General features: G+C 36.2%; 1 protein-coding gene across 2 annotated transcripts in view; it reads right to left on the minus strand.

Annotated features, from left to right (window-relative positions):
* The window catches only part of SECISBP2L (SECIS binding protein 2-like), a 57,868-nt gene extending 35,031 nt beyond the window's left edge, over positions 1-22,837 (minus strand). For both annotated transcript variants that reach the window (XM_011967299.1, XM_011967298.1), the window contains exons 1-7: positions 22,550-22,837; positions 14,193-14,371; positions 11,938-12,262; positions 9,470-9,605; positions 4,959-5,188; positions 4,655-4,679; positions 3,881-3,996 (exon numbers count right to left, since the gene is read on the minus strand). In XM_011967299.1, the coding sequence (XP_011822689.1) occupies positions 3,881-3,996; positions 4,655-4,679; positions 4,959-5,188; positions 9,470-9,605; positions 11,938-12,262; positions 14,193-14,371; positions 22,550-22,573 (1,035 nt within the window). In that variant the 5' untranslated portion in view covers positions 22,574-22,837. The remainder of the gene's footprint in view (positions 1-3,880; positions 3,997-4,654; positions 4,680-4,958; positions 5,189-9,469; positions 9,606-11,937; positions 12,263-14,192; positions 14,372-22,549) is intronic.
* Between the last annotated feature and the right edge of the window lie 486 nt (positions 22,838-23,323).

Consider the following 23,323-nt stretch of genomic DNA (forward strand, 5'->3'; position numbering starts at 1 on the left):
ATCTGGTGATATTTACCAAAACAACACATGAATTTACCTTTTGACTCAGCAGTCCCTTATCTAGAAATTGATTCTATACATACACATTTCTAAATGACACAGCAGCATGTTTACAACAGCAACAGTTTGCAAACAACTCAAGTATCCATTGATAAGGCTACAGAAATCAACAAGGGTATATCCACACAATATTACGAGTTGTCTAAAAGGAAAAAGTGTGGAAGCCCTTTACGTGGCACTATGGAAATTATGAAAATGTCTCCAAGATACACTGTAAGTGAACAAAGCAGAGAACACAGTAGATATGCTCTTTTTTTGTAAAGAAAGAACAAAAATAAGATATATACATCTATTTACTTATAATGAAGTGAAAAAACTCTGGAAGACTACAAGAATTTACTCAAAGTGGGAGAGGTATAGGGGGAGAGGAGAAGTCAAGGAGAAGCAGGGGTGAAATGAGACTTTTACATTGTATATAATCTTTTTTTTAAAATCTCATTTACTTTTCAACCTATTCTATAAAATAAAGCCATTTTAAAAGATTTCAAGTTTTTGGATTCTTTCCATCATTTAAAATTAGACATATACCAGACTAAAGAAATGATCTATGTTACCCAATGTTAAAACACTGGTAAGGATGTTTAAAACTCCTGTAATTAAACAGCATGGTACAGGTGCAAAAATCTCATAAACTGAACAAAACAAATAGCCCCAAAACAGCATATAAGAAATCAGTAGGCCGGTCGCGGTGGCTCACCCCTGTAATCCCAAAACTTTGGGAGGCCAAGGTGGGTAGATCACAAAGTCAGGAGTTTGAGACCAGTCTGGGCAACATCGTGAAACCCCGTTTCTACTAAAAACACAAAAATTACCCAGACGTGGTGTTGGGCACCTGTAATCCCAGCTACTAAGGAGGCTGAGGCAGAAGAATCACTTGAACCCGGGAGGCGGAGGTTGCAGTGAGCTAAGATCGTGCCACTGCATTCCAGCCTGGGCCACAAGGTCAGACCCTATAAAAAAAAAAAAAGAAAGAATAAAAGAAAAAAAGAAATCAGCAAATCACTAAAATGGAAACAAAAACCAGGGAAAGAATGTTAGGACAACTGGTTAACTACTTTGAAAATCCACTCCATTTTGTTTTACCACGGAACAAATAAATCTCAGATAAAAATGCCCTGAAATATTATATTACAAAAAGTAACAGAACATACAGGTCAATATTTATTTGATTTCTAAAAGATGTCTAGAGTCTAAAAACAATCAGAAATTGCAAACAGGGAAAACATTTTGACTTAAAAAGATTCTGCATCTCAAAAATCAAACAAATACACTTAAGTAAAGTACAAGGATAACAGCATCAGAAGTAGAAAGCAAATACATTGTCAAACATCTGGCTCCAGTTCTTTGGTGCCATATATATTTGCAAAGTTTTCTTTTTTGTTCTTTTAACATTCCTCATCAGTTTTGAGAAAGAGATAAAATGTTTTTCATCTGAGTATTATTTCCTCTCTAGTGAGCTACTGATAGCAAAACCAATAGTACTGAAACTGTAAACACGGGTAGGACTAGCGATTACAGTCTCAGCAGAAAATTTCAGCCCATATGTAAATATTACGTAGAATTTGTTTATCCAATCTGTATAAATGATTCCTCTTTTAGCTCTTTTGTTTTTAATCAAATAAAGTTAGACTGCCTCACCAGCTTGCCACAAATGATTTATTTTTGCAATAACCACAGGGAAGAGTGAATTTTGTTTTTTTGACAGCCTAATTAATGTTAAGGTACATATGAAGTACAGGTTGAGTTATTCCTTATCTGAAATGCTTGGGACCAGAAGTGTTTTGAATTTCAGATTTTTTCAGATTCTAGAGTATCTGCATATACATACTGAGGTATCTTGGGGATGGGATCCAAGACTCAACACTGAAATTCACTTGTGTTTCATATACACCTCATACACATAGCCTGAAGGTAATTTCATACAGTATTTTAAATAACTGTGTGCATTACACGAAGTTGTGTTAAGTACTTATGTACAGAATTTTCTAGTTGCGGTGTCATGGCACTAAAAAAGTTTCATATTTTTCAATTAAAAAATGGGCAAATGATCTGAAGAGTCATTTCTCAAAGGAAAGCATACATGAAAAAATGCTCAGCATCACTAATCATCAGGGAAATGTGTATCAAAACCATAAGGAGGTATTTTCTCGTCTCAGAATGCCTATTCTATTCTCGAAAAAAATGCTGGTATGCTGGTGAGGATGCAGAGAAAAGGAAACTCGTATACACACCGATCTTGGGAATGTAAATTAGTATGACCACTACAGAAAATAGTATAAAGTTTCCTCAAAAACTAAAAAAAGAACTACCACATGATCCAGCAATCCCACTACTAGAGCCAAAGAAAAAGCCATCAGTATGTTAAAGAGATATCTGCCTCTCTTGTTTATTGCAGCATTATTCACATTAGCCAAGATATGAAATCAACTTAAGTGTCCATCAGATGAATGGATGAAGAAAATGTGGTGTATATATATAGAATGGAATACTGTTCAGCCATAAAAAGAACAAAATCCTGTCATTCACAGCAACATGGATGAGCCTAGAGGACAATATGTTTAGTGAAATAAGCAAGGCACAGAAAGATAAAGAACACACGTTGTCACTCACACGTGGAAGTTAAAAAAGTTGATCTTACAGAAGTAGAGCGTAGAATAGTGGTTACCAGAGGCTAGGAAGGATTGAGGGAGAGGGATAGGGAGAGGTTGGTCAATGAATGCAAAATTACAGCTACAAAGAGGGAATAAATTCTAGTGTTCTATAGCACTGGTAGGGTGACTACAGTTAACAATAATTTATTGTATATTTTCAAATAGGGGACAGGATTCTGAATGTTCCCAAAACAAAGAAATGATCTATGTTTGAGATGATGGATATGTTAATCACCCTGATTTGATCATTATACATTGTATACATACATCAATATATCCCATTATACTTTACAACTATGTACAGTTATTACGTGTCAACTAAAAAGAAAAAAGTTTCAGATTTTAGATTTGGATTAGGGATCCCAATCCCAAATCCAAATGCTCTAAAATCTGAAACTTTTTCTTGAATGCTCAACCTATATTCCATTCCAGGGAGGCAAAGGAACAGGCAAATAGTTGGCATATTTAACCCATTAGTAACTTGCTCCTATTTAAGTTTATTCACAGATGAATATATCCATATAGTCATATGATAGTTTTAATTCCTTAACAGAGTTAAGGAATCCAAGAAGGCCATCTAAAAAAATGAAAAGGAAAAATAATGACCATTAAACAACTCCCTGATTTTACAGCCAACCAAAGCAGGAAGTTACAGTTATTTGTAGTTCATGGCAGTGCACAGCCCCCTCTCCTGTACTGCAGTTACACCTTGTTCCTCTGGGCCTCAGCAATCTGCCCTGACTACCTCATGGCAAGCCATCACTATGGCACTGCCATTAGCACAAAAGGGTATTTACAGTCAGGTAAAGACACGTGGACAAGGCTACCATCCCTAAGATCAAAGAATCAATATTTAAAGCACAAAATGCTTTTGAATTTTTATGTGGGAAAAAGACGTGGCAAATGAAACAGGATTAAAGGGCATCCTTTTTTAACATTATAAAATATTTAAATATATAGAAATGTAGAAAAATGGTACCATATATACCCACTCAACACTTTGCCATTTTGTTTCATTATTTAAGTTTATTAGCTAAGCCATTTTAAAGTTACACGATAGTTCACTTTCAAATCACTCAATGTGCATATCCACTACACCACTGTAACTAACAAATCTAAAATGACTCGTCTCATACCTAATTAATTTTCTCCACCGTAATTCGAATTACCTGTGAATTATTTCTTTGTTCAGTTTGCCTTCCACCTCTAGAAAATGTCTGATTTTTTTCCATCCAAGGTTTTTTCTGAGTTGCCTGGCAAGTTACATTGGACCAATTTACACCACCTATAACAAATACAATTTTAAATTATAATTTACTTATAAAAGACAGGAAAACCTAAATTGACCTGATTTCATATACTGAAATTCAGTCACTAGAAATGCAATACTGAAAATTTTTCTATACACCTTTTTTTTTTTTTGAGACGGAGTTTCGCTCTTCTTTACCAGGCTGGAGTGCAGTGGCGAGATCTTAGCTCACTGCAACCTCCGCCTCCTGGGTTCAAGCAATTCTCCAGCCTTAGCCTCCCAAGTAGCTGGGATTACAGCCGCTCACCACCAAGTCCAGCTAATTTTTTTGTATTTTTAGTAGAGACGGGGTTTCATCATGTTGGCCAGACTGGTCTCAAACTCCTGACCTTAGGTGATACACCTGCCTCGGCCTCCCAAAGTGCTGTGATTACAGGCGTGAGCCACCTTACCCAGCCCTATAAACTTGTAAGTAGTACTACAGTTCTTAGTAATACAAGTGTCCTCCTACAGAATATCTCCAGCTGGCATTTTCTCAAGCTGATCAGCAAAACTGTACTTCCAAATTACCTTGAATCTCTGCAAGATTTCTAAGTTTTGTTTGCAATATCAGCACGCCTCATGCTTAAAAGGAAAACTTTGATAATGGACAAAGTAGAAAGTATAGCAAAAACACAATGCAGAAAATAAGTACCTGCACACATAGATGATTCCACATGCTAAAAAAAGAAACAAAAAGACAATTATACTCTACTTGAGAACCAACATTATGTACTTTGCTAAATGTTTTATAATTTAGTGTGAAGCATGCATATCACAATATTATCATACTTATTCACAAATGAACATTTTTATTAATAAAATACAAAATACATTTGTAACTATCCTATTACTGTAGTAATTGTTAATGAAAACAGATACTTAAGCTTTAGCAGAGGATGCAAAATAATAATACTGATATCAATGACCAATAAAGAAATCAAGACGATGCCACATACATTCATGGTCCCAGAATCAGGATTTCTTACAGCCCCTGCTGCAGGCTGGTTGTTGCTGTGTTTGGGACTGCAGTAACCACTGTCACTGTCAATGTCAGCTTCACTAGCCCCCTGCTCACTAGAAGATTCAGCAGTGGGGTGGGATGCTCTTCTTCTCCTGCCCTTGGACTTCCAGAGCATTGTGGCAGTGGTCTCTGAGAGAGACTTGTTAGCGATATCTGATGGGAAATCTACAAAGGCAAGGAAAGTGTGACAATTGTTTGTGATGAGCAAATTGATAAATTCTCATTAAATCATCATTAAGATTGTAAGAAAATAGATACCAAATTTCATAAATGAAGAAATAGGTGACAACTTTTTGAAAAGTTCATTAAAAGGTAAGATGTTCCTGGTAAGTTGGTTAATGTTTTTTGTTTTTCTTGAGGCAGGGTCTCAGTCTGTTTCCCAGGCTGAAGGGCAGTGGCACAATTTTGGCTCACTGCAACCTCTGCCTCCCAGGCTCAAGCAATCCTTCGATCTCAGCCTCCCAAGTAGCTGGGACTACAGGCATGCACCACCACCACACCGGGGTTATTTTTTGTAGAGACAGGGTTTTGCAGGGTTTCGCCATGTTGCCCAGGCTGGTCTCAAACTCCTGAGCTCAAGCGATCCACCCAACGTGACCTCCCAAAATGCTGGGATTACAGACATGAGCTACCTCACCCAGCCTGTGTGTTTTTATTATGAAGACAGACTAACATATATCACTAAAATACTAAAATCACCATCAACCATTTAGGAAAGAGAATATCATCAATCTTTTGAAGGTTGCTGTGTGTTCCCCTCCACTACTATACCATTTTCTTAGCCCAGAGCTTACCATCTATTCTGAATTCTGTGCATATCATTCCTTCACTTTTCTTTATAGATTTACCATGGATTTCTGTATTTCTAAAACCTAAATCATATAATTTTCCAGTTTTCAACTTTATTTTAAAACACCACTTTGCCCATGTGACTTCTCACCCCTGCCACACCTCAACACTGGCTTTGAGATTGTGGTGCATGTGTTATAATTCATTAATGCCACTGGAATCTAGAACGCCTTTACATGAATATACCTCAATGTACTTATCCTTTGTACCACTGATAAGACACCTGAGTTGTTTCGGAGTTTTGCTACTAAGAACACTATTATTGTTGACACTGATACACAGACACGTGAATGTGCATACATGCATATGTAAGTTTCTCTACGGTAAATACTGCCAGAACTTAGGGGATGCACATATCCAACTTTACTTGATGCCCAATCATTTTCAAAGGTACTTAATAGACAGTTATACTCCAACAATAGTATATTCACCCAATGATCCATACATTCATTAAATACTTTACATTATCATCCAGACTGTACCTAATCTGTTGGGTATAAAATGGTGGCTCATTGTGGATTTTAATTAGTATGTTCCTGCTTAATAATGAGGCTGATCTTTTTTTTTTTTCTTTTTTGCTTTTAGCCACAAGTGTTTTCCCTTCTGTGAAATTTTTATTAATATTACTTTTGAATTATCTGACTTCTGCCATTTTTCTGAGTTGTATTTCTTATTTCACAAATTATAATTGCAGCAAGACATTCCAAAAAACAAAAAACAAGACTTTCTATGAACAAATTACAAGTTTTCCTTTTTCCACATTTCTGCCCATTCATAATTTTTATACAACACTGATTTAATTTTGAGTTGTACTCTGCTTAATATGATGTCATGTTATGACAAGTCTTCATAATTATCAGATGACTCCATATTATTCCACTGAGCGGGTGTCCTGTACTTAGAGTAGTGTCCAAGCAAGACTTGTTACCTGCTACTAGTGGACACTATGAAAGCTTCAGTACTTGTGCTGCACTGTGGCAATATGCACCTTTAATCAAATAGCCCCCTCTCTTTCTAGGGGGAGGCTCCATTTGGACACATTCATAGGAATGAGATGGCTGGGTCCAAAGAAAAATTCCTATATTCCTGCAAAATTGTTTAGCCTACCAGCACAGTGTTCCACGGGCCCCAAGGACAGGGTAGGATCATTCTCTTATCGATTCATGTTAATTCTTTATACATCTCATGCTAATCCTTTGTCAGTTATATACATGGTAAAAGTCTTTTCCAAGTTGGGGCCTATTCTTTCACTTACTTTTAATAAACAGAAATTCTTAATTTTAGAAACAGTTCCCTCCCTGCAGTCATAAAGTTATCTGCCTACATTTTCTTCTATCATTGGGCTTCCCTACATCCTTAATCAATCTGAAATAGATTTGCATGGGGCACAAATCGGCAACGCTCTTTCTGTCATCTTCCATATACACGTGTTTTCATACACATGTGGGGTCTGTTTCTAGGCTCTCTGTTCTGTTTGACTTTTGTATACTGCATCGACAAAATAAATCTATAGGAATTAAGACAGCTTTATAAGTTTCCATATCTAGAGGAAAAGTTCTTTTCCAGGGATGTCTTGGGTCTTCTGAGACCACTGTTCCTTTATTTTAGAATTAGTTTATCAAGCTTCCCCAAAATTACTTTGAACATGATATTTAGGTTTTTCTTAATGTCCCATAATAAAGACTTATCACTTTCTTTTTTATTTTTCTTTCAAGACAGAGTCTTGCTTGGTTGCCAGGCTGGAATGCAGTGATGCAATCTCAGCTCACTGCAACCTCCGCCTCCCAGGTTCAAGTGATTCTCCTACCTCAGCCTCCCAAGTAGCTGGACTACAGGCACCTGCCACCACACAGAGCTGATTTTTGTATTTTTTAGTAGAGATGGGGTTTCACCATATTGGCCAGGGTGGTCTTGAACTCCTGGCTTCAAGTGATCTGTCTGCCTTGGCCTTCCAAAATGCTGGGATTACAGGTGTGAGCCACCACACCCAGCCTAGTCTTACTATTTTCTGCTTACACATCCCATACGTCTTCTCTTAAGATTTCCAGAAACTCTCTTTTTCAGTGTTATTGTTAATGACATCTTTTTTTTAAATTTTGTGGGTGGCAAACTGAAATGCAATTAACTTTTGTATATTATATTAGATCCAGCCGTCTTATTATAAACTCTTTTTAAATACTGAGCTTGTGTTCAAATGTAAAAATCTGTTACAAATGGAAAGACATTCCTAATAAACTATAATATTTAATTTGATCTCTGCTTGATACCAATTAATCCTCAGAAATTAAAAACTTAACTGAAGAATAAAAATACTGATAGAATTACAATCCTTGAACTTGAAAACTAAAAATAAAAATACTAATAGAATGTACAATATGTAATATTCTATCCAAATTCACCTTTATCTTTTCATTTTCTAATTCCTATGCCTCAGAGTGTCTTTGTGGTTAAAATAACAAGCAACATAAAGAAGTAAGGATATTTTAAAGCCTTCCCAGGGTTAAAAGCACATAGCAATGGGTCACTATGACTAAAGATAACCAAACCAGAAAACTTTGTAATATATTACATTGTGATTCTTTTCCATAGCCACTCCAAGTATTTGTCAGTCTGTTAATCTCAAAGACGCATGCCTTTATTCTTTAACCACACAATAACTGTACTATCAGCAAGACTTTTTAAACTGATTTTCAGATCCTTTCTCTGCTCCTAATAGATCTAAGCAACCGTAAAAAGATAAATAGATCTCCAAAAGAAAAGGTATAACCTAAGTGAAAAAAGCATAAGCCATCTTATTCATTTCAACTCAGACCTCATTTGAATGGAGGCTGTACAGAGATAGAAAAGCTAATTATGACTTTGAATGGATCTTAGTCTTGGATCATGAACAAAGACTGTTTACTAGTGTCACTGACTATGGATGAGAGGAGATAAACATCTACTCTACAGATAATAAACTGAGATCAAGGATACAAAGCGAAATTTCATAATATAAACTGCAAAAAATAGCACATTGTAAGAATATTAATTCTTGTCTATTACCAGGTGAAAGCTTTTTTATTTAATGCCTGTACAGTCCTCTAAAAATGTTTGACAAAATGATATTTGACTAGTTCAAAATTTGTACTTAACAGGATATAGATGACATACATAGGTTTGGTTCAGATCCACGCCAAAATATGCCATAGAAACTTTGCTAAGTTCTTTCTATGAAGATGTATAGGATATTAGGATGTTTTATAAAGGGTTTTAATCTAGTTATAAAAACATGTACAACTTTAATTTCAACCAAAATGAGTTCCTCAAATTTCTATAGTATCTGCAAAATTCCATCTCTGGTTTCTGAACTACTCCATTATTACAAAAGGAAAAGGACACCTTAAACCCGCCCAAAATTGTACACAAGGCCAGCAAGCAAATTGAAAGAACATTAAGGACACAGATTGCTTTATCCTTCCTAGAGAATTTCACAAAGTGGTAGGACAAAAGAAAGGATGAAAGTCTACAATTCTGACAAGTGGTACAGACTACAATTATAAAGTGACAAATGAAAAAAGATCAAAATCAGTGATGCACATGTAAGAACCCTTGCCTTACCAGTTTGCTGTGAAGCATCTACCAGAAGCACAATTTTTGATCGACTATCGGGACCTGCTGCACTTGTTTCTTTCTGAGTAGCTACATTTTTCACCAGCGGCCTTTTGCTTTTTATATGCTGTTGTAAAAGTTGTTGCTGATTTAAAAAAAACAAAAAACACACAACTATTCAATGTACTAAACATTATAAAATACACATCTATTACAAAATACAGCTAAGTATATGTTCAAAATTCTTGGCTTCCATGGGGCAATAGTATTAGGGTTTCATGAAATACCTGCAGCAAAGCATAATAGGCTAAACAATGTATTATACACACATTTATACACTTTTTCAAATAACAACACAAGTATGATTAATAAATGAATTCATTTTTAACTGCTACTTGTATTTTTTATTTTCTCAGTCAAAAAGTAATTAATAGCAAGGGTATAATAATGTCATATAAGGGGTATAATAATGTCATATAAGTATGATTAATAAACGAATTCATTTTTAACTACTACTTGTATTTTTTATTTTCTCAGTCAAAAAGTAATTAACAGCAGGGGTATAATAATGTCATATAAGGGGTTGTAAATTTCTTTTAAAAGGTAACTTATTGCAAAGTAAATTTTAGTTTCAGAAAAGCAATGACATGAAAAATGATTTCTGCTTCAGAATTCAAGAAGAAAATATAAAAAAGTTGATCCTATCAGGGCACAGTGGTTCACACCCATTATCCCAAACTCCTGGGCTCCTAGGCTGGAAGATCACTTGAGGTCAGAAGTTTGGGACCAGCCTGGGCAACATACAGACCTCCGATCGCTACCAAAAAAAAAAAAAAAAAAAAGACATCAGTAGTCTCAGCTACCCAGGAAGCTGAGGCAGAAGGATCACTTGAGCCCAGGAGTTTGAGATTACAGTAAGCAATGATGGCTCCACTGTACTCCAGCCTGGCTGACAGAGCAAGACCCTGTCAATCAATCAATCAATATTAAAAAACTGATCTCTTCCTTTACTTTTAAAAATATAAGTATTCATCACTTCATAGCAACTTACACAATAGAACTCTGAATTTAACTTCTTGAACTTCCTAAACTGACTTGCTGGGAATGTATCCTAAGAAATCATGTTCCTTCAACATCTGGAAATTTTATACTACTATCTTATTTCTAACACTTTTTTTTTTCCATTCTGAGTTCCCAAAAGGATATTCCTTGACCAAGAATGTTTCCATGAACAAAAACTAAAAGCTTTTGAAAGCAATCTCTGCTGCTTGTATTTCAATTTTTAGAAATTATACGAGGAAGCAGCAAAGACTTCACTGAAGAAATTGGGCTAATGGAATCTTAGGGAAAGCATCAACTCCTTGATGATGTACTCGTAAGATATGTCTAAGATGTACCTCTTCTATCAGCTAAAAAGTGCTAACTTAGAAACATGTTCCTTCTTCCCATTAGCTTTGACAATAAGGCTTCAACTGTAAAATAGCCTTTTAAGTTAAAAAGTTAACTAAAATTAAATCTTAATTCTCTTGTGAGTCTAAGCCTTCATTTCTTTTTCTTTTTTTTTTTTTTTTACTTAGTCAGAAGGTTGGTACTGAATAACTGGTTTCACATATTTATCTTTCATTTTCTTCAGTCCTAGGAGACCCTTATTCATATAAAAGTAAAGCATCTCTTAAATAATAAACTGCTATTCCTACTAAAAATTCACAGATTAAAAACAATAAAATTGAAAGGATCTAATGAATCACAAATGTTCTTTTCCATAATGTCTCCTGCTAACTTTTGAATATAGCTTTTGGGGTTTGTTTTGTTTTTTTTTTTTTGAGACAGGGTATCACTCTGTCACCTAGGCTGGAGTGCAGTGGTGCTATCTCAGCTCACTGCAGTCTTGACCTCCTGGGCTCAACTGAACTTCCCACCTCAGCCTCCCAAGTAGCTGGAGCTACAGGCATGCACTAACATGCCCAGTTAATTTTTGTATTTTTGTTAGAGATGGGGTTTCACCATGTTGCCCAGACTGGTCTCAAACTCCTGGGCTCAAGCGACTAGCCTGCCTTGACCTCCCAAAGTGCTGGGATTATAGGTGTGCGCCACTGCACCTGGCCAATTGAAATATCTTGAAATGAATTAGCCATTCAACACAGCTAGCACAAGATCCACACTAATCACTTATGAAGGCTGGTGTCACCATGCAATTTTTATCCCTAAATTAATTTGTAAATATTTCTGCCTTATGTTATGTAAAACTCTCTAAAGGGAACATGAAAATGATTATCAATCACACCACGATTAAGAATGAGGAATAAACAACACAAAGAAAATTATTTTAAGAATTACATACCCTTTACCATTTCACAATAGGAACAGTATGTTTTATAGCAAATTCAGCATTAACAGTCAATCAACCCAAGTAGCAACTTACTTATACTAATATAAGTAATATCAAATTTAAAAGCCAATCAAGACCAGACACTTACTTTTGGGACCACTGATCCTCTGTTACTGTTTCTGTTTCGATGACTGGACAATGGGAAGACCTGTCCAAGCTGACTTGGACGCTCAGTGCATTCTGTGGTGATAGCATTTACAGTATTTGCAGCTTGAAAGGTGTTGGAGTAAGGTGTAGGAAAAGGATGATAGAAACCCATAACCTGGGCACATGGTGCTGGCATCAGCTGATAATATGTATACTCTGTAGAAACAGGTGGCTGAGCAGATATAATGGGGTAGGCAAAGTATGGTCCAGTAGGGTTTGGATTGGGTTGCTGCCATCGTATATCATTGTTATATAAAGGAAACTGTCTGTAAAACCAAATCAAAGAAGAACAAATCTACTGACAAGTCTAAAAACTCCACTAAAGCAAAATCTCTTACACTAATAGAAGACAAAACAGTACAGAACAGTGGCTTTGTGATAATTTTGGGAAAGGAGACAAAACTATCATCATCTTATACATTTTTTTGCTACAGAGATCATTATGTACATGTAGTAACATGTAAACAACAGTATAAACGAACCCAACCTGATGGTTTTACAGTATTCCACGTACCAGTATAGTTTGTAACTCTGCCTTCAACTTCCTCAAGATATTTCTGCCTAAAAGTTAAACACTTAGCTACTGGATCTACCAACAATGGCAGTCCAAAGTTCCCATTCAAGGTAAACAACTGTGACAGCCTTCTGTAAAGAACAGAGTAAAGTGACCATTGTGTAAGGTGACCGTTACACAGGGTGATTTAATTCCTCCACCTCTCATTCTTCAGCTCAATCCCAGAGCCTACTCCTCCTCCTCTCATACTCCCCTAATCACTTGGCCAAGTCCAGCTCTTTTCCTGGCTCCCCTCCTGGCAATAGAAGCAGGCTCTGGGTCCAAGGGAAAGAAGAGAAGAGGCAAATCTGTTCACGGACATCTTCAGCGGTGGAGCTGCTTCTAGTGTAGTTCATATAAAACACTAGCAAAATTCTTCCTATCCCAGCAGCCCCCCACCAAATCAATACAGGGTCCTAGGGAGTAGGGAGCTGAAGCATAGAGCTTTTCCTCATTACTCCCATGACAAAGCAAAACAGTAAAATGTTCACGGCCATATTCCTAAAAATATTTTTAAAATAATCTGTTGGCTGGTTTACTCATGAATTCACAAAGATCATTTGGTAAACCAAGAAAATCAATTAAGTTTATCATACTGTATACGTGGCCATTTTTTCAAATAGAAAAATAGTATTATTAAATTTAGTTTCATGAATCAGTTTGCACATTATCCAATATAGGCAAAGGTATTTAATATAACACTAACTTCAGTTGAAAATGATTCCTTAGTTCCTACTATTTGTCTAACCCTCAAGACTCTTTATTAAGAGTCTCAGAATATTAACTTGAACACTTAATATCTGAGTAGTTGAATGGCCTTATATACCATACATCCACAATTTCTCAAAGAATGTGCACTGGCTGGCACACTAGTGTGCAACAATGGTTTAGAGATGGGGTAGAAATATTGATTGCCTCAGCCCTCAGGAATGACAGAGCCTATAGCCAGTCACCAGCTGTCTCATCCATGTATAGTCCTAGACAAACAAAATTTTCTGTGACATAACTTGAAAAAGGCTGAAAGTACTTTTATACAGCAATAAAATAAACTCTACCAATGAAGTGCTCATCACTCAGACAGTGTAAGCAGGGTTAGAATGGCTATCATGACCATCATAAGTAACACCCTAACCACTAAGTTACACATGACCTAATTGCGGGCAATTTTGCTAAATCATCCTGTAACTATAGCACAGACATAAATTTAAACTAAAAGCTGAGTCTAGAAATATTAATATATACTAACCATGACAGCTTCAAAGTTAAGGACTATTGCTTGGTATTTTCTTTTACACCAGAGACTGTCTTGGCAGCTATGAGATTAGATGTTTAATCTCAAAAAAAAAAAAAACAAAAAGGTTTTGTTCACCTCTGAATATTTTATTTCTCCCTTTGAGCTGACTTACTTCAAATAAATTTCAATGACTTACTGAAGGAGACATAGCCTAAGAATTCAATTTTCCCTTAGAAAAAATAAGAAACTAATCCATATTAACAATTTCCAAATTTCAGTATCATTTTATTTACTCCTCTTAATAGAGAAATGATTAAAGTCTAAAAGTTACAAAAGAAAAATATTAAGTACACTTTGTCAGCTTTTATGGCCACCCCCACGAAAAAGAAAATAAAAATAAACAAATTACCTATTAGACTGGTTTTCCTGCACAAATGGGTAACAGGTAATCAGGTAGCTGGGAATTGGAGTTGGTTCTACACCAGAAACACTTCCGTTATCATTTGGGAGAGCCATCGGGATCATAAATGTATCAGGACTCTTCTTCTGGGGAATAAATGGCTCTACCTCAGCTGACAGCTTGACATTCTTCAAAGAGAAAGTAGAATACATTAATAACAAGCGAGCAAGCAACTTCCTACAAATTCACAATTTAACAACAGAAGAGGCAGTCCTTATAAACAGTAATTAGGTCTCTTCTCAGCATTCATAAAACATCCAAAAGGAAGAGCAATGTCAATTTTAAAATAACTGAATAATGATCAAGTTATTTAGACAAAGCCACCAAATAAGGAAAATAAATCAAATGTTACATTTCAATGTAATTAAAGCTGTTAAAACAATCAAGAAAATACAGAAGTCATACATCAGGGTCTAAAAATAAAGTTGGTAGTAAGAGATGTAGCTCTTCAGACAATGTGTTTTTAACTCATTTTGTTGGGGGAAAAATTGAACAAAATTATTGAAGGATAATTAATACTCTATATTTGTTTCAATAGTCTTAAAAGTTGACTATTTCTGTCCATTTCTGGAAATTAGATCGGTATCATTAAAAGAAAAGAAAATGTCTAAGATGGAAAAATACTTAACATTAAGAAGAAAATATCTGCACAGTTATACTGGGGAAAAGATGAGTACTTCAGTTTCCCAGTACACATCTGAGTAAACTAAAGTAATCCAAGATATGTAATCCATTTTAGTTTACTTGTATCTTTTCTTATAAGAAATCTATACAGCTTTAAAAGACATTAAAAAAAAAAAACAAAAAAAAAAACCCTGTAGTATTTAGAGATGCACACATGGGCAACAAAACTGTAAAGAAAAGTAAATAAAATCCATAAAAGTCAGGATAGGACTTATTCTTAGCAAAGAGAGTTGTGATTAAGAGGCATCTGGAGAGCTTCCAGGGTGCCTGGCAAAGTTTTATATCCTAACCAGGATAAAATTTACAAGGTGTTTGTCCTGTAACAATTCATCAAGCTGTACATTGGTTTTATGCAGTTTCTATATGTTATAGTTAACAACAAATTTAACATTTTAAATTATTTTTTGAAATCCTTAAGTACATTCTGTAAAAAATCATATAAATATAACATCAAATGATATGAACATGTTTTAATGAAACCAGTAAGTGAAATGCAAGTTAATGTTTTTAACTACTCTAAAAAATTACCTTTAAAGCCACGGCCCTAGCCAGAACTCTTCCCCAACAAACCCACTAGGGTGATAGTTATTAGAAGCTCCCATCAAAGCATAGTTTTAAGAATAAATTTCATGTTTCTCACAAAAGCAGTTAGTAAGGAATCCAAGTAAAAAATCTGAAGATGAGATATGCTCATTTGTTTCAGAAAAATTAAGTTCTCTAAAAAGTTCACTGTAAATACTCATAAATGCTTGTTAAAAGGGATGGAGTGGGGATGGTAAAATCTGAACTGTACAGCAGTATTAATTCAGTATCCTTCCTCCCCACCTGATTTGAGGTTTACATTTGTACAATTAACCAAATCAGAAGTAGATATGCTATAATAATAATATAAATAGTAGTGAATTGAAGTTGGTTTCTTAAAGATTAACATAAGAGGCAAAAACATCTTCAAACTCTAATGATATAAGCTAGTAATTTTCACTCTGTGATATTCATTAGAACCCAGACTCACTTATATAGGACACAATATATCAAAACAATAAATATTTCCCCAATTAGGAAAAAGAAAAGCCGACTTACAGCAATAATATAAAGATAATGGAAGCTTGCTTTATACAGTTCACACATACATGCCGAAGAAAAGAAACTGAAATCACGTTTTAACTGCACTAAAAATACAATTTTTAGGATTTTTTTTTAAGGGTCTCACTCTGCCATGGGGTGGGGATGGGGGTAGGGTGCAGTGGTATGATCATGGCTCATTGCAGCCTCAATCTCCTGGACTCAAGTGATCCTCCTGCCTCAGCCTCCCAAATAGTTAGGACGACAGGTGCACATTACCACACCCAGTAAACTTTTTAACGTAGAGATGGGGATTTGCCATGTTTCCCAGGCTGTTCTTGAACTCCTGGGCTCAAGTGATCCTCCCACCTCGGCCTCCCAAAGTGCTGGGATTATACGCATGAGCCTGGTCAGGATTTCTTTTAAAAACGAAAAAGTCCTTTACGACGTATGAGAACTCACTGAGCAGTTTTATAAATCTGAGCTAGTAGACTTTCAGGGTTTTTTCCAGCACGGTATATGGGTACATCAAATTATCAGTCTTAACCACACTAATATAATTATGAATAAATAATTTTAAAATAACACTTTTCCTGACCTCTCCCCCAGAAAAATATCAACTCATAAATTACCTTGGTAGCAATAAATTCAAATTCTTGCTCAGGTCGAAAGTTGCAAAAGATTTTTACACCCCACTTCATTTGTACTTTATAAAAGGTTTTATAAACTTAGGCAACCTACTGTTTAAAAGGTATTCTGTATAATTCAAAACTAATGTCTGTACATACATACAGCATGTGCCTTTAAATATTAAAGTTTGTATTGGCTTATATTCTAAGTGCAATTCTAGATATCAGAGCTCAACAATAAAACTCACAAACACTAAAATGATCCTTTGTTTTTAGCACAAAAAAAAAGAGAGAGAGAGAGGCTGCTATAGTCAACAGCTGCACAAACAGAAGATGTCACTAGTAGGAACAGACTGGCAAACTTTCTCCTATAGCTACAACTCTGTATGGTTTCAAAAGCTGTTTATTGTGACTTTGCGGCCTTCAGTAATATACATCAAAATGCAGCATCTGCTGTTCTCAGGACTGAAAAGGAGTGTTAAGATCCCAAACTATTCTTAAAAGTCCACATACTAAAGCCCATATAAATAACATGTTAAATAAATAACAAATTCTGGCAGTATTTTAATTATATTAGTATAGAAATCAAAGAAAAATGCCTTGCATAGTGAACAACAAAATGTATGAAAAAAACTAGACTGGATACATTATAGAACGTTATTCCTCAGTTTGAATTTCTGTTTTGTCTCTCTACTTTCGCCAAGATCTATTTTTTAGGAATAAGAACGTTCATAGCAGGGAGTTGTCTTCACAAAGGAAATAAATATGGAATAAATGTTAACCACACTTAACAAAGTCTAATCATTCTTGTATTATTTGCTTCACAAAAAAGCACGACTATCTATATAGTAAAACTATCATCTTTCAGAACTTATTTCAGAATTTTCCCAATTAATGAAAAAAATCATAGTCCCAGAATCATCTTTGTAAAAATATTTAAGCAGTTTCATGTTCATTTTTAATTTTGTGTATATTAACGTAAATGTCTACAAACAAAATGCCTTTGATATAAATAATCTAGAAAGTTCAAGATTCTGTCAGAGCATGAAACAAAAATATTATTTAAAAGAGTTTATTAGACAAATGTATTCAGATCATTGAGAGCCTACATAATTTAACAAATGTGCATTTAGCATACATTCCGGAAAGAGTGCTGTGCTGGACTGGGTTAGGGAAAATGGGCAAACATTACCACAAAGCACACGTCGGCAGAGAATGTACACTAAATTCCTCAGAGATGGAACCTCCAGATGAATGCAAATAATTTTCCCAGATTAAGCAATAAAAAACTGACACCCACTTAAAATCAAAACAGAAGTTGGAACATAACGAGACACTCTCCCACAGTGAAACTCCAGAGTATGTACCACACACCCACAGAAAAAATATGACCATGGAAACCCTCCATATTCTTTCTATGTTAAAGTAAAAATAGGATATCTCAAACTTTAAGATATTTTATATCTCATGGCAAAAGATAAAATAAATGTCCTCTGAAGCGAAAAATGATTAATGTTTAAGAGATAACTACTAGCTGTGCTGTTTTTTGATTAAAATGCCAAAACAAAACACAGTACTTATACGTGTAAGTTTTACAGGCTCCAGACAATAATGAGGAAGAAAAATCAAAGAATTTAATTTAGATTCTGCCCATACTGGGCAGAATGTTTTGCAACCCATATTTTCCTTTTTAAAAAACAGACCAAATCTAATGTTTTTTAAATCTGATGGTTACTTTTTTAAAAAAACAGCTTTCTAGATTTAATATTAGTTTCTGAATTATCTATTACTTTGTTTTTATTATTTTCTCTTTTGATTTGATGGAGTTTCCCCTCTAACTTCTTGCCTTGGATGCTTAATTTTCATTCTCCTTGTAAACTGTTTAACAACGAAGGCATTTATGACTATGCATTTGCCTCAGAGTATAGCTTCAGCCACATTCCATAGGTTTTTTGTTTGTTTGTTTTAGAGATGGGGTCAGACTACGTTGTCCAGGCTGGAGTACGGTGGCAATTCACAGGTGTGATCTCACTACTGATCAGCACCAGAGTTTCTACATGCTTCATTTCTGACCTGGGCCAGTTCACCCTTCCTTAGGCAACCTGGAGTTTCCCCACTCCAGGGAGGACATCATATTGATGCTGAACTTAGTGCAGACACCTGATCCACATAGCACACTACAGTCCAGAACACCTAGCTAGGGTCAAGCGATGCTCCTGCCTTAGCCTCCTTAGCAGTTGGGACTACAGGTGTATACCACCATGCTGGGCCCCATAGGATTTTCATATGTGGTATTTTATTATTAACACATTTTTAATAACCTGTCATTCTATTTTTTATTCCTTTTTGACCTAAGAGCTTGAAAATGTCTTTTTGGCCAGGAGCAGTGGCTCACGCCTGTAATCCCACCACTTTGGGAGGCTGAGGCGGGTGGATCACCTGAGGTTAGAAGTTCGAGACCAGGCTGGCCAACATGGTGAAACCCCATCTCTACTAAAAATACAAAAATTAGCTGGGTGTGGTGGTGCACACCTGTAATCCCAGCTTTGGAAGGCTGAAGCAGGAGAATTGCTTGAACCGGGGAAGCGAGGTTGTAGTGAGCTGAGACACTGCCACTGCACTCCAGCCTGGGTGACAGAGTGAGACTCCGTCTCAAAAAGAAAAAACAGAAAATGCTTTTTTAAATTTCCAAATGGTATTTTCCCTGAATGTAAATATTAACACTTTCTTTTTATTATGAACATATTATTTTTTAAATCTGATAAGACAGGTCATTTACTTATATCCTTACGTAAGGGCCAACTATACGTATTACTGAATAACAAACATTTTAAAATAACTTATTTAGAATACATTTCATTTGGAGTACTGACATTATTTAAAGTTTATAAATTATTTAAAGGAAACAATGAAAAGCTAGACAATTTTGTATCCTTTACAAAAGCTTTACAATTTTGTCAAAAGCATGTAGCATGAAATCATATGTATTCGCTAGTTTTTCCAAAAATTAAAGACATTAATAACCAGTAATTTTATAAATTCTTTTAAAAGAACTATCTAATGCTAATGCACTAAAAATTAAGCCACCATTTAATTTATTTGTGATAACAGAAAAGAGACTGTTAACCTCAAGTGTCCTGTCACTTCTAAGCCCATTATTTATTTTTTAAAATCTCAATAAATTTCCTAAAAATAGAAACAGTAAGCCTTTATAAACAAAACGAACTCCGTGACTTATTCTTCACATCTCATAATGCAAGCTTTTTTTTTTTTTCTTTTTTTAAGGGGAAAAAATGCATCATATACAAAGCAACACATCTTCTTAGAACATTTAACTCTGGCAGTTAAAATTAAGCTAGCTATTTTGATTAAATACAGAGAATACCCTATAAAAAGTGCTGAAAGAGGATACTCCTGAGATTTTCTTCTAGTTATAAAATTCTTTCAAATAATCATTATTGCAATTAAGATTATCCATCTAGCACCATATTCCCGGTAATTTACTTTTTACAATCTTGATCAGCACACATACAATTTACCTTTTCTATAAAAAGATTTTATATATTTAAAAAAGGTAATTCACAAGAACAAGAACATGAATGCCTTCAGGCAAAAAGAAAGTTTATTTTCTTTTTTAGTTACACTTGTAAAGTACACAAGGATTTAATTAGGTTAAGATAAAATACAGAAAGTCTATATTAAGTACTACTTTTTAAAAATCAAACTTCTATAAATTGCTAACTACTACAATACTATAATGAGTAAGTTTTAATGCTATAGGCATTTAGGGAAATTCTGGGTATGTCAACACTGGTCAAAAGGGAAAAAAAATTCTGTGAGGAAAAATGGAAATCGGCACATATTACTATACTTTCCAATGACTTTTATCTACCTAAATTCACTTCAATAGTAGAAATACAAAAGTATAATCCAAATATCCTGGAAAAGCCATTACATGACTCTATGGTATAATCAAGAATTCCACAAAATTGAGAAATCTCAGTTCCCAATCTACTATTAAGTTAATGGTTCTTAGCCGTCCTTTGAGAATACGATGAAAATAATGGATTCTTGCCCTAGAAAAAGACATACAATGAAGCATACTCCTTCCAGGTCATTCATGGACCCCTGAATTAACTTCCTATCGCATAAACGAGGTGAAAACATCACTTTTCTATATCTATTTTCTGAGTGTATAGGGGAGTGGAGGATTTTCAAATTATTCTTTCATTTAGTGTTAGGTTGGGGAAGAGGGAAGAGGTATTGGAAGAAAAAAAAGTCAACAGAAAACCTTCTTTCATGTTTTTTTCCTAGTTCTTAAATTTCTACAAGGTTTTAATAGGTCGTGGAAAGGTGTGGGATGAAAGAGGAAACGTCTCTCTAGTTTAAATAATTTGCTCACAGCACTTGCTGCTAGGATAATCACAAACAGCTATGCTAAAAATTACCATCTAAATAGTTAATTATATTTCCTCTAGGATGAAAGGAACTCTAAGTATACATAAGGTAGCATTACTGGTTTTAGTCCTGGCATCCTAGTGAAGGAACAAAATGTTGAACCCTTTCATTAGTAACACACATACAAGGAAATGATTCAAGGAAAATTCGTATTCATTTGTCAGGCTTTGAAATCTCAGGTATTTTTGATAGATACCTTCAAAAATGTTTTTAAATCAAACTAGATATAGGCTGTATACAGAATACTTCTGGGTCACATAAACGCCTATGTGTATTTGCCAAGAGGCTCTATATCAATTTCTCTTTGGTAATTCCATGTATTGTTTTACAAAACTCATTTGTGTCTTCAGAGTTATATTCACATAAAGCTTTTTTTTTAAAAAAAAAAAAAATAAGTCTTGTGTAAAAACAAGTATACACAACTAGGAAGCTGTGCTTTGCCTGCTAAGAGTCCGATTTCAAAATAAAAACCGGCTACAACTACATATAGACACATACAGGAATTTGGGAAATCTTATCTCATTAATTCAGGTGCTAGTTATCCATCTGTAAAATTAAAAGGCAGAAATTACTAGCCTCTCTTCTTCCGTCTTCTAGTCATCAATGGGCAAGGCCTTCGAAGAAGGGAATAGAGTGAATAAACTTGGGCTTCAAAATAAGTCGTTTCGCAGAGATCTTAAGAGTGGAAAATACTGGGGGAAAACTATTGTTTTCGATTACTTTTAACACTGTTCTTATCCCTGCCTGCTAGCACCTACTAGCATGGATAATCAGGAATTTGATGCAATTAAAAACAAAACAGAACACTGATGGGACTACTTTGCGAATATGAAAACGGGTTCGAAAATAAGCTTATGCTTTACACCCTTAAAATAGAAACTAGCTTAAAAAAAAAAACACTAATTACCATTCTTTGCAAAATAACTGGATAAAAGGACAAGGGGAAATCGTAGTATCGTTTCTTAAAAGAAACACCTCCGTAAAACCACTGCAAAAACAATGCTTCGCTCCATTGAACATAGATCTAAAAGGCCCGTGACTTCCCTTCATCTGTAATTACCACACATTCTCTTATAGTCTTTCTGGGTGAGAAGCCTTCAAACGCCTTTCCACCTTGAAAACACATTCCAGAGCTGAAGGGAATGGGGGAAGTGGGGAGACTGCTGGAAGTTATAAGCCCTCCTCCCAAGAGAGCAGGGACAACTTGGAGCCTTCTGACCCCTGCACCAAGCCGGGGAGAAGCGGCAACGGCGAGCCCTCCATCAGGGAAGTAATCAGGGTTGGAAAAGCCCCCAAGTCCCAGGCAGCAGCTGGAACAATGAAGGAGAGCCGGGAGCTGCCAGGATCCCAGGTAAGGGGGTCTGCGACCGCAGGACCGGCCCTCGGTCCCCACGTTCGGAGACCTGGGCCTGGCCTGGAAGGAAGCGGCGACCCCAACCCCCGGCTCGGCGGGCCCAGCCCAAACCCGCGTACCTGCTCTGTAGGGGCTCGGTCCATGGTGCCTGCAGCCGCAACGGGCCCGCGCTAGTCGGTGTAAATAGCGCCTTGGGCCGCTTTCTCCATGGCCCCCCGCTCGGGTCCAGACTGGGTTCCGGACCTCCGCCCCTATCTGGCTAGCCGCGACACCGATTCGGCTACGCCACTGGCCGAGGAGGCGGCTCCAGCTCCGGGAGATGGAGGAGGCGGTGGCAGCTTCGGGGAGGGATCATCTGGGACGGAAGCCGAGGAGGGCCCGAATGGGCGGGAGGCGTAGTTAGAAATGGAGGTGCACGGAAGGGAAAGGAGTGGGGAGGAGGCAGAGAGGGGCAGTGGGCGGAGTGACAGCAAATGGCCTCAGCAAGGGTAGCAGGAACCCGGCCTGGCCTAGAGGCTGAAGCCAGGTGGAGGCGCCCAGGAGCAGGTGCCCCGAACCACACGCCACCCCTGCGACTGTTAAAGGAGAAGTGTCAGAAGACCACCTGGGACCCAGGTCACACGGGCCCTCAAAGACCTCTTCAGGATCTGAAACCACCTCTTAAGAGATGTTGGAAAAGCTTTCATCTGCCCACCGTACATCTGCTCCTTCCTTATGTTACGCAAATAAAGGGAGTCATGACTATAAAGGAATGAGAATATTCTGAAAATAATGGAGTCTTGCCCTAGAAAAATGCATATGTAAAACGCATACACAGAATGATTGGAAGAAAGGGCTCCTCACAAATATTTATTGATTAGTTAATTCGTTGTCCAGGTTCATGCCCACCTCTA

This window comes from Mandrillus leucophaeus, unplaced genomic scaffold (assembly GCF_000951045.1).
Source record: "Mandrillus leucophaeus isolate KB7577 unplaced genomic scaffold, Mleu.le_1.0 Scaffold798, whole genome shotgun sequence".
Lineage (NCBI taxonomy): Eukaryota > Metazoa > Chordata > Mammalia > Primates > Cercopithecidae > Mandrillus > Mandrillus leucophaeus.